A 12,854-nucleotide genomic window follows, 5' to 3' on the forward strand; every position below is an offset into this window, starting at 1 on the left:
GCAACGTCGAGTAAATTGCTGGAACCACCATGTCATGGTTGTGTGGTGACGATATTGGACTACAGAGTGGGAGATTCTTGTTCAAATCTCCCCCGTGCCTTTTATTTAAGAAAATTATGAAGTGACAGTCCGGTCATTGACGTTTCTGTTCGCTGTATACATACTGGCGTCTGTGTCGTGGTGTATCGTCCGCTTGAAACAGGAGGGTGTAAGGAAAGGACTTCCAGGAGTACTTACCTCCTATCTCGTCTACACAAGGACCACGTGTTATGACTCTTGTGCACCGCTTTGGAAGTTTTGTCTCTTGAATTCCTTTGTTGTAACGTAGTCCACACCCGTTTATTTGTTGTTTTCATTTCTGTGAGAGATGCAGAAACTCGCCTGCTCTAACTATTCATCACATTTACTTGCGATGCTAATACATTCTTACCACATGAATCATATTCTATAACCAATACATTGTATGACGGTTTCCAAGACTACAGAAGGAGAACAGACATGTCAATGACGTGATGGAAAGTTCATAATTTAGTAATAAAAGGAGAGGAACGAGGGAGATTTGAATACGAAGTCAGACATCGTGATCGCACAGCCATGACGCCGTGTTTCTGGCAATTCGCTCGATAATGCACATCTTGAGCTTGGACGGTTCACTGTCTCTATTTTTCTTCTTTTTTTACAGTTCACTACACTTTTTTTCTGTTCTCATGCTTGATCTGTATTCTGTTTTTGGTGGGCTATCCACTAAGCTATGTTTCCACTGTGCCGTGTGCTCCTGCGATTTGAATGTTCCGGTGTAGTGTGTTCGATCTCTTTCGATTCGCTTTGCGGTGTGCGGGTTGGTGCGCCCTCGGGGATTCCGTGCGGGAAGCGGAAAGGGAGTTTCAAATTGAGGCACTGTCTTGTTAACTTGTCTAAACTGAATGTACTTGCCTTGTAAAACAGTTCATTACTGATTTTGAGTAGTTTAAGCAGCAGTAGGGCACTCGTTATTCTGGACCAGATTGTACTTGGCATTAATTGCATTGTCTTGGTAAATCGGTGTGCTACGTAAGATTATAACGCAAGCGCCATTGTTGGTAATATTTACCATTTAACTATATGAGTTGGTTCTGTGAATCATTGTGGCACACAAGGTCACCAAAGACAGTGCTACAGTGGGCAGATATTGCTATACGTCTATGATATTATTTCCTGTAAGCCATTGTGCCCATTAGGTTATGTAAGACTTAACTACAGTGACCAGTTTGGTAATTATCTGTGTTTCGTAATAACGTTTTATAAGCATTAAAATTTTAGGAAAGGTTTAAATCTCATATCTGCAGATTGTCTGATGTTAGATAACTTGTTGATGATTCATGTTAAATCAGATGATGTACATTTAAATGGAACAAGTTATGTGTCAATATGTTGTTACCAGTACCCTGCATGAATTTTCTTGCGTAATAAGTTAAATTTTATATTCTATCCTCAATTTGTTGCTCAGCCTTCCACTCCAGCAGCCGTTGTATCCTGCTCTCAACCGTATCAACCACAAAATCTGAAAGGGGTTCGATGGGGTGTTTCCCTTGTTAGGTATTGGAAAGAGTCGCCAGTCGGGCTGGAGAATGTCTTGTAGGTCAAGAACACATGTTGCCGTACGGCGGAGGAACACCAGCCTCTTCCCCTTCCATTGCCATCTGAAAAGCTGGTCACAACAAATACACTTGTCTGCAAGTTGATCTACCAGAAGGCACCTTTGGCATCATGTTCGTAAACACATCGTGCAACATACGTATAGCACGCTATTGTAGTACAGTATGATGAACGTTTCCTCACATTTTTGGCCAGTTTTTATCTGACATCTTAATTGTTAAACCATCTAGCATAGAGAGACAAATAGCTGACTTACCAAGATGACAAAACAACTTGAAACAGAAGCGTATGAAAATGGATTAGAATAGATTCTAGCACTGCACAAAGTGAGAATTAAGAAACTGAAAAACGAAATGTCAGTTCAGTAGTGGTAGCTTTCTTGACGAACTGATAACAGAAGTTAGGTAGACAGTTCTTACCCAGAGACTTCCCCATCCGATCACTGTGACGTTGGCGCCATCTGGAACCTCCTCCCCCTGCGCTGGCAACTGTACTGGCGCCACCGTGACCCCATCAATTGGAAAGGCTGGTGATACCTGCAGAAGCGGAACAATAAGAGTGTAACTGCTGAAATTAAAGCCCCTGAGTGACTGGGGAACACAGTGTCAAAGGAAATAGTGCCACTCAAAATTGATGAAGAAAACATTCATTGTAAAAGTTGGGCTGGGCTTTTACATCAGCAAATTCTCTGCCTTGTAATTTACTTTGGGACTGGCTTGTATCTACTCTAACTATGATGTGTTAGTTTAGCACTGCATCAGGACTACCGTCTTTTCCTTGAAACTAGTGGCTTGAATTGAATAGACTTACATGCAGTATGCACTTGGTCGACTTATAGATCCAGATACTCTAACTTTTCAGCATCCCATGGGTGGGTGATGCATCAAATCGACTCTCCAAAAGGCTGGCTACACTTTGTAGAGGACACAGGTGAGAGCTGCTGAGTTGATATGTCATAGGGTTCCCACGAAATGGAAATTTCCAGAACAACTCCATGTAAACAGCAATAACAAGGGGCCTTGTCACCCGCCTTAATGTAGCACAAAGTAGGAATAAGCAACGGCTGAGGGGGAAGAAAGGAAGATTATGGTTAACATCCCATGTATGGAGAGGTTACTTAGAGATCGTTCACCATCAGCGGAGGAAGTGGAGGCACTCCAAACAAGAATATGGTTACTGGAAGAAGAAAAGTAAATTCCATGTCGATTGGGAGAAACTATAACCGTGAAATAATTTTTTGGAAGTACATCAGCTCGGGGCTGGAGATGATAACCACTCTTTAACAGCCTTAAGCCGTAGTTTTAACAAAAAATAAACTTTAATTGGTTTAATTGAAGTATTTAAGTATTAGTCATAAAAAAGGAATACAATATAATCCTAAGAATCCTAAGAGAGTAAAGAAGTAAGAATACTAGTCTAGATTAGAATTTGTTTGTTTGTATTAACCTGTAAGTAATAGAGAACATAGTGGCTCGCTCTCACTATGTTAAGATCTGTTCCGTAAGAACCTTGTCTCTCTTCGATGTGATGTATAATTGTGAATTGGAAGCTGAAACAATGTATATAAATGATCTATTAGAAAGCATCGGATGATTTTTAAGGCTGTTCGCAGATGATGCAGTTGTCTATATCAAAGTAGCAACGCCAGAAGATAGTAATAATTTGCAGAACGACCTGAAGAGAATTGATGAATGGTGCAGACTCCGGCAGTTGACCCTGAACGTAAATAAATGTAACATATTGCGCATACATAGGAAAAGAAATCCACTACTGTACAGCTACACTATTGATGATAAACAGCTGGAGACAGCGTCTGCCGCAAGATGTCTAGGCGTAACTATCTAGAGCGACCTTAAGTGGAATGACCATATAAAACAGATAGTGGGAGAAACAGACTCAGATTCAACGGAAGAATCTTAAGGAAATGTAATTCATCCGCGAAAGAAATAGCTTATAAGACACTTGTGCGCCCGATTCTTTAGTACTGTTCATCTACCTGGGATCCCTATCAGATAGGACTGATAGGGGCTATAGAGCAGATCCAACGAAGAGCGGCGCGTTTCGTCACGGGATCGTTTAGCTGGCGAGAGAGCGTTACGGAGATGCTAAACAAACTCCACTGGCAGACGTTACAAAAGAGGCGTTGTGCATCATGGAGAGATTTACTATTGAAATTTCGGGACAGCACTTTTCAGGAGGAGTCGGACAACATATTACTTCCCCCACATACATCTCGCGTATTGACCACGAGGAGATAATACGAGAAAAGAGTGCCAATACAGTTTACCGACAATCATTTTTCCCATGTACTAATAGCGACTGGGACGGGGTTGTAGGGGTCAGATAGTGGTACCGAAAGTACCCTCTGCCACACACCATTAGGTGGTTTGCGGAGTATGATGTAGATGTACATGTAGATATCAGTATTGTTAAAATTGTGTTTTATTCCATTGACTCTAAAGATCACCAGTTTTTCCCCTGTGCGATAAATCAGCTAAAGAAACAGCAACCCTTTGTACGGTGACCGGCAAATCCAACACCTTCCATGAAAACCCTGACACGATAAGCAAATCCAGTAATATGTCACATAACTTCGAATAAATCGTGACATTAAATTAACCAAAGTAATACGAGTAACGAGTGAGCAAATGGAATACCACAGACTAACACAAGAATGCCCAAATGCATGTCATACCTTCCCACCGTGAGACAGACGCAGTTCCGAGGGGAGAAACGAGAACAGAAGCCGAGAGCAGAACCGTGTTAAGCTGGAAGGCCCTACGATAAGGGACGGACACCCACGTCGCCAGCTAACCGCTAGGACCACCCCCCAGCTCATGTTAAAAGCTAGAACCCTCCAGAAGAACAGTATAGATCTTACGATAACACAAAAAGGGTCACCCCAGCCCGCAAGTTTTAACGTGAGACTTTTTCGCGTCTCTGTTACGTCAGGACCACCCCCCAGCCCATGTTAAAAGATAGAGCCCTCCAGAAGAACAGTATAGATCTTACGATAACACTAAAAGGGCCACACCAGCTGCAAGTTTTAGCGTGAGGCTTTTTCGCGTCTCTGTTACGTTGCAAACTTTAAAAACATTGCCCCACCACGAAAGGTATAACGTTTCTCATTGGATGGACAGAATTTTTGTAGGCAGAGTTTAAGGTTAACATAGAGACCCTGATTGGTCAGATGAAAACACAGCCAGATAGTTTTTTTAATCCAACTTCGGTAAATTGTAGTAAGGAGAAGTTAGGAGAGAGTTGCTTCCGAGACGGTGAGGTGAGCGGAGTTGTGCTGCTCGCCGCCCCCTGACGAACACCGACAAGGTAATGAACGCACGTGATGCCGCATAACAGTGCATAAAGCTTCACTCAGAACTGCAGAAGTCTCATCTGTTACACCCCCTTTTTGCGTAATACTAGTGTCGATCGTCAATTAAAGCTCATGGTGTTCATATTTGCCACTTGAAGTAAAAATCTGAAACGCGATGATTTTTCTGTTATATAGTTATTGAGAAGCCACATCAGCCACTGTAATTTACGACAAGTTAGATAAGTAATTAATGATAATTGAGGGTCACTGTAGACAATTTTGATAGTTTTCTCTTTTGTGAAACTTAATTTAAACCTAGATTATAGATGTGATATGGCATAGGTCATCCTTTGATCCATTGTAGAACTTGGAAACCCATTGAACGAATATTCGTTAACATTTTTGTTGAACGCAGTTGGTTTTTACCATCCTGTATTAAAACATTTCCTTTTAACAATGCCGGCCGCGGTGGTCTAGTGGTTCTAGGCATGCAGTCCGGAACCGCGGGACTGCTACGGTCGCAGGTTCGAATCCTGCCTCGGGCATGGATGTGTGTGATGTCCTTAGGTTAGTTAGGTTTAAGTAGTTCTAAGTTCTAGGGAACTGATGACCACAGAAGTTAAGTCCCATAGTGCTCAGAGCCATTTGAACCATTTGAACCTTTTATCAATAGTTTTGTGAGTAGAATAAAATTTCCAATGGTAAACTTAACTGCTTTTTCGACGTTATTTTACCAGCTAACGAAACATAGGAAAGCCTTGAACCCCTTCCACTAAATTTAGTTAGTATTAAGATTCTTTTACAGGGAGTGCAGTGGAGCTGACGCTGAAATCATTAAGTATTTGGTTATATCATCGCTAGTCTCACTGAACTCTTCTGAACTCTACATGTCATGTGTGGTCTGACGTCTCCTTACCAGCAACAGGTCCTAGGTTCGAACTAGTCAATTCCCTAAAAAACACGCTCAGAGGGTCGTTGCGCGAAAGTGGTAGGGAGACACGACTTAGAACAAACAGAAAGCACGCAGAATGTTAGACCTTATTTTCGGAGATTGTTAAAAGAGACTGAAATTATAAACAGATAAAGAATATGGACAGCGAACAGCATTGAAGTGATAAAATTGATATTCGTTTTCTGAAATTTTAACGTAGCGAACATTACGCTAAGCGATAGTCAATTTTTCAATAACCGTTCACTATTAACTATCAGCCCAGCATATCTGGCTGCTGTATAAAGCAAGCATTGATATCGTTTTTCGCTACGAAAAAAATTTTTAAAATATAAACAATGTACATTTCAGTTTGCCTGGCCCAAGACTATAAAACCAGATAGCGAAAGACACTTTTATCTGTGATTAATTGCTATTAGGGGAAGTAAATCAACGAAGTTTAGTTCACGATAAAAGTAAACTATATTTAACATTGACCCTGGATACTTTTGCCTTCTTCCACGTCCCTGAGATGCATCGATGAGATTTTCGTAATGAAATGTACTTCTAGAATTTTCACGGGAAAAAACCACGTAACCACATCGGACTTTTAATACAGGTGTTGATAAATATCAACGGGGACAGTTGAAAATGTGTGCCGCGATCGGGATCCGATCCCAGGATCTCCTGCTTACATGGCAGACGTCCTATCCGACTGAGCCCCCAAGGAAACTGAGGACTGTGCAACTCCGTCCTCGATGCCTCAGTCGGATAGAGCGTCCACCATGTAAGCAGGAGGTCCCAGGTTCGGACCCCGGTCACGGCACATATTTTCAACTGTCCCCGTTAATATTTATCAACGCCTGTAAGAAGCAGCCGGCCGCGATAGTCGAGCGGTTCTAGGCCCTTCAGTCCGGAACGGCGCGACTGCTACGGTCGCAGGTTCGAATCCTGCCTCGGGCATGGATGTGTGTGATGTCCTTAGGTTAGTTAGGTTTAAGTTGTTCCAAGTTCTAGGAGACTGATGACCTCAGGTGTTATGTCCCATAGTGCTCCGAGCCATTTGAACCATTTTTTTGTAAGCAGCAAATGGTCTGGATTTCATTGTACGAGGGCAGTTCAATAAGTAATGCAACACATTTTATTTCTCGGCCAAATTTGGTTGAAAAAACCGGAAATTTCTTGTGGAATATTTTCAAACATTCTCGCTTCGTCTCGTATAGTTTCATTGACTTCCGACAGGTGGCAGCGCTGTACGGAGCTGTTAAAATGGCGTCTGTAACGGACGTGCGTTGCAAACAACGGGCAGTGATCGAGTTTCTTTTGGCGGAAAACCAGGGCATCTCAGATATTCATAGGCGCTTGCAGAATGTCTACGGTGATCTGGCAGTGGACAAAAGCACGGTGAGTCGTTGGGAAAAGCGTGTGTCATCATCGCCGCAAGGTCAAGCAAGACTGTCTGATCTCCCGCGTGCGGGCCGGCCGTGCACAGCTGTGACTCCTGCAATGGCGGAGCGTGCGAACACACTCGTTCGAGATGATCGACGGATCACCATCAAACAACTCAGTGCTCAACTTGACATCTCTGTTGGTAGTGCTGTCACAATTGTTCACCAGTTGGGATATTCAAAGGTTTGTTCCCGCTGGGTCCCTCGTTGTCTAACCGAACACCATAAAGAGCAAAGGAGAACCATCTGTGCGGAATTGCTTGCTCGTCATGTGGCTGAGGGTGACAACTTCTTGTCAAAGATTGTTACAGGCGATGAAACATGGGTTCATCACATCGAACCTGAAACAAAACGGCAATCAATGGAGTGGCGCCACACCCACTCCCCTACCAAGAAAAAGTTTAAAGCCATACCCTCAGCCGGTAAAGTCATGGTTACAGTCTTCTGGGACGCTGAAGGGGTTATTCTGTTCGATGTCCTTCCCCATGGTCAAAGGATCAACTCTGAAGTGTATTGTGCTACTCTTCAGAAATTGAAGAAACGACTTCAGCGTGTTCGTAGGCACAAAAATCTGAACGAGCTTCTCCTTCTTCATGACAACGCAAGACCTCACACAAGTCTTCGCACCCGAGAGGAGCTCACAAAACTTCAGTGGACTGTTCTTCCTCATGCACCCTACAGCCCCGATCTCGCACCGTCGGATTTCCATATGTTTGGCCCAATGAAGGACGCAATCCGTGGGAGGCACTACGCGGATGATGAAGAAGTTATTGATGCAGTACGACGTTGGCTCCGACATCGTTCAGTGGAATGGTACCGTGCAGGCATACAGGCCCTCATTTCAAGGTGGCGTAAGGCCGTAGCATTGAATGGAGATTACGTTGAAAAATAGTGTTGTGTAGCTAAAAGATTGGGGAATAACCTGGTGTATTTCAATGCTGAATAAAACAACCGCTGTTTCAGAAAAAAAATGTGTTGCATTACTTATTGAACTGCCCTCGTAATTTGAATTACACGTAATGTCCTCCGAGACCTCGAAAATCTGCGGACTTGAATTTTGTCACCCCATTATAGTCTATGTTAGACAACAATATAGTTCCATACTATGTCAAACACCTTTTGCGTAACTGATATGTTTCTTTGATAGAAGCGGCATAAAACCACGATGACAGTTAATGGTGACTGTTTCTCAAGATGGTCATAAGGATGTGTTGGATACCAAGAGTGATTTGCACCAAAACACGTGAACGTTGATACTATGAACGTTGATACTATGTACATAACGACGAACCTTAGTATAGGAGAACAGACCCACACTAAACAGTATAAAACTATAGTGCAAAATTAGATACTGGAATAAAAGAAAGGTATGTATCCTTGTAGGATAACCTATCTCCGGTCTTATATATGACAGAGATACGAATTATGTTTGTAACGTATTCTAAAATTTCTATAGACACAGGCACACGATAAAGCTAATGAGTAATTTAATAAATTTAAAACTAAGCATTTGTTAGTTGCTGTAAGTCACTGAAATATGAAATTGTTCTACTACACAATGACGGAAAAGAAATGAGGGAATGAACTGTCGTGGTAAATGATCAGATATTCTAGCACCTGTGTACAACGACCTAGAGTTATCATTTGTCAGGAGATAACACATTATATGCTATTTATTCGTGTCAGAAGCATTTACGATGTATAAAATAATGAACAATATATGCATGTGGTGTGTATATACAGGGTGCTTGATTGATCGTGACCGGGCCAAATAGCTCACGAAATAAGCGTCAAACGAAAAAAACTACAAAGAACGAAACTTGTCTAGCTTGAAGGGGGAAACCAGATGGCGCTATGGTTGGCCCGCTAGATGGTACTGCCATAGGTCAAATGGATATCAACTGATTTTTTAAAATAGTAACCCCCATTTTTTATTACATATTCGTGCAGTACGTAAAGAAGTATGAATATTTTGGTTGGACCGCTTTTTTCGCTTTGTGATAGATGGCGCTGTAATAGTCACAAAAATATAGCATACAATTTTAGACGAACAGTTGGTAACAGGTAGGTATTTTAAATTAAAATTCAGTACGTAGGTACGTTTGAACATTTTTTTTTTTTGGTTGTTCCAATGTGATACATGTACCTTTGTGAACTTTTCATTTCTGAGAACGCATGCAGTTACAGCGTCATTACCTGTAAATAACACATTAATGCAATAAATGCTCAAAATGATGCAAATATCCTTCAACTTTCCCCACAGAAAGAAATCCGAGGGCGTCAGATCGGGTGAACGTGCGAGCCATGGTATGACTAATCCACCTGTCATGAAATATGTTATTCAATACCGCTTCAAGCGCACGGGAGCTATGAGCCGGACATCCATCATGTTGGAAGTACATCGCCATCTGTCATGTAGTGAAACATCTTGTAGTAACATCGGTAGAACATTACGTAGGAAATCAGCATATATTCCACCATTTAGATTGCCATCGATAAAATGAGGGCCAATTATCCTTCCTCCCATAATGCCGCACCATACATTAACCCGCCAAGGTCGCTGATGTTCCAGTTGTCGCAGCCATCGTGGATTTTCCGTTGCCCAATAGTGCATATTATGCCGGTTTACGTTACCTAAGTTGGTGAATGACGCTTCGTCGCTAAATAGAACGCGTGCAAAATATCTGTCATAGTCCCGTAATTTCTCTTGCGCCCAGTGGCAGAACTGTACACGACGTTCAAAGTCGTCGCCATGCAATTCCTGGTGCATAGAAATATGGTACGGGTGCAATCGATGATGATGTAGTATTCTCAACACCGACGTTTTTGAGATTTCCGATTCTCGCACAGTTTGTCTGCTACTGATGCGCGGATTAGGCGCGACAGCAGCTAAACCACCTACTTGGGCATCATCATAAGTTGCAGGTCGTGGTTGACGTTTCACATGCGGCTGAACACTTCCTGTTTCCTTAAATAAAGTAACTATCCGGCGAACGGGCCGGACACTTGGATAATGTCGTCCAGGATACCGAGCAGCATACATAGCACACGTCCGTTGGGAATTTTGATCACAATAGCCATACATCAAGACGATATCAACCTTTTCCGCAATTGGTAAACGGTCCAATTTAACACGGGTAATGCATTACGGACTATTGACCCGTGGTCTAGGGGTAGCGTCTTTGATTCATAATCAAAACGTCTTCGGTCCCGCGTTCGATCCCCACCACTGCCTAAATTTTGATAAATAATCAGCATTGGCGGCCGAAGACTTCCGGCATAAGAAGTCAGCCTCATTCTGCCAACGGCCTTGTCAAAGAGGGCGCAGGAGCGGATGGAGGTTCAGGGCACTCTCTTGTCCTACGGGTGGCAAATTGCCCCTAAAGGCGGAAGAATCAGCAATTATCAACGACATGAGGATGCAGAAGGCAATGAAAACCACTGCATTAAAGACACGTAACGTGTATCCACAGGACATGTGGCCTGTAATTGAAGAGGTATCATGATGATTTCTCCATTGGCAAAAGATTCCGGAATAGTCCTCCATTCGGATCTCCGGGAGGGGACTGCCAAGGGGGAGGTTACCATGAGAAAAAGATTGAATAATCAACGAATGGATAACGTTCTACGAGTCGGGGCGTGGAATGTCAGAAGCTTGAACGTGGTAGGGAAACTAGAAAATCTGAAATGGGAAATGCAAAGGCTCAATCTAGATATAGGAAGGGTCAGTGAAGTGAAGTGGAAGGAAGACAAGAATTTCTGATCAGATGAGTATCGGGTAATATCAACAGCAGCAGAAAATGGTATAACAGGTGTAAGATTCGTTATGAATAAAAGGTAGGGCAGAGGGTGTGTTACTGTGAACAGTTCAGTGACCGGGTTGTTCTAATCAGAATCGACAGCAGACCAACACCGACAACGATAGTTCAGGTATACATGCCGACGTCGCAAGCGGAAGATGAACAGATAGAGAAAGTGTATGAGGATATGGAAAGGGTATTGCAGTATGTAAAGGGGGACGAAAATCTAACAGTCATGGGCGACTGGAATGCAGTTGTAGGGGAAGGAGTAGAAGAAAAAGTTACAGGAGAATATGGGCTTGGGACAAGGAATGAAAGAGGAGAAAGACTAATTGAGTTCTGTAACAAGTTTCAGCTAGTAAAATCGAATACCCTGTTCAAGAATCACAAGAGCAGGAGGTATACTAAAAGGCCGGGAGATACGGGAAGATTTCAATTAGATTACATCATGGTCAGACAGAGATTCCGAAATCAGATACTGGATTGTAAGGCGTACCCAGGAGCAGATATACGAGGTGTGGCTAGAAAAAAACCGGACTAGTACTGGTGAAACAATAAAACGAATGCAATAAGGCTGAAAGTCACGTGGCCTGTCACGTGACTCTCGCTCCACCTACTGCTCGAGTTTCATCTGCCTCCTGCACTCAGTCTGGCCGTGGCGTCTGTTTTAAGTAGTTGACGTTTTGTCTGTGCGTCGGAAAATGTTGAGTGTACAGAAAGACATCAAATTTTGTTTCAAACTAGGAAAATCTGCAAGTGAAACGTTTGTAATGTTACAACAAGTGTATGGCGATGATTATTTATCGCGAATGCAAGTGTTTGAGTGGTTTAAACGATTTAAAGATGGCCGCGAAGACACCAGTGATGACACTCGCACTGGCAGACCATTGTCAGCAAAAACTGATGCAAACATTGAAAAAATCGGTAAACTTGTTCGACAAGATCGCCGTTTAACAATCAGAGCAGTGTCTGAGTTAACAGGAGTTGACAAGGAAAGTGTTAGGCAGATTCTTCATGAAAGTTTCAACATGAACAACGTGTGTTCAAAAATGGTTCCAAAGTGTCGCACAATTGAACAGAAGGAACGCCGAAGAATGATTTGTTCTGACATCCTGGAAAACATTGAAAGTGATCCCACCTTCTTACAAAATGTTATTACTTGCGATGAATCGTGGTTTTTTACTTACGATCCCGAAACTAAACGCCAATCGATGCATTGGAAAACTCCTGGTTCTCCACGACAAAAAAAAGCACGAATGTCAAAATCGAAATTCAAGGCAATGATGATTGTTTTTTTTTTGACATCAAAGGGATTGTGCACATTGATTGGGTACCAGAGAGACAAACAGTGAATCAGCATTACTACATTAGCGTCCTGGCTACCCCACGTGAGCGAGTACGGAGAAAACGGAACGATTTGTGGACAAAAAAGTCATGGATCCTTCACCAAGACAATGCCCCAGCTCACAGTGCGTTGTCAGTGAAGACGTTTTTGGTAAAACACAACATTCCCATCTTAGATCATCCACCCTACTCACCTGATTTGGCCCCCTGTGACTTTTTTCTTTTCCCTAAAGTCAAGTCAGCTTTGAAAGGAACTAGATTTGAGACTGTTGAAGCAGTAAAAGAAAAAGCGACGGAAGTAATGTATGGACTTACCGAAAATGATCTGCAGCATTGCTATGAACAGTGGAAAACTCGTATGGAGCGGTGTAGAGACCGAGGAGGAG

At 42.6% G+C, this 12,854-nt stretch overlaps 1 protein-coding gene across 1 annotated transcript in view; it reads right to left on the minus strand.

Annotated features, from left to right (window-relative positions):
* The window catches only part of LOC124778612 (trypsin-like), a 66,813-nt gene that overhangs the window by 17,297 nt on the left and 36,662 nt on the right, over positions 1–12,854 (minus strand). The window contains exon 5 of the mRNA XM_047253656.1: positions 2,055–2,171. Coding sequence (XP_047109612.1) covers positions 2,055–2,171 — 117 coding nt within the window. The remainder of the gene's footprint in view (positions 1–2,054; positions 2,172–12,854) is intronic.

The sequence above is a fragment of the Schistocerca piceifrons genome, chromosome 1, assembly GCF_021461385.2.
Source record: "Schistocerca piceifrons isolate TAMUIC-IGC-003096 chromosome 1, iqSchPice1.1, whole genome shotgun sequence".
Taxonomy (NCBI): Eukaryota; Metazoa; Arthropoda; class Insecta; order Orthoptera; family Acrididae; genus Schistocerca; species Schistocerca piceifrons.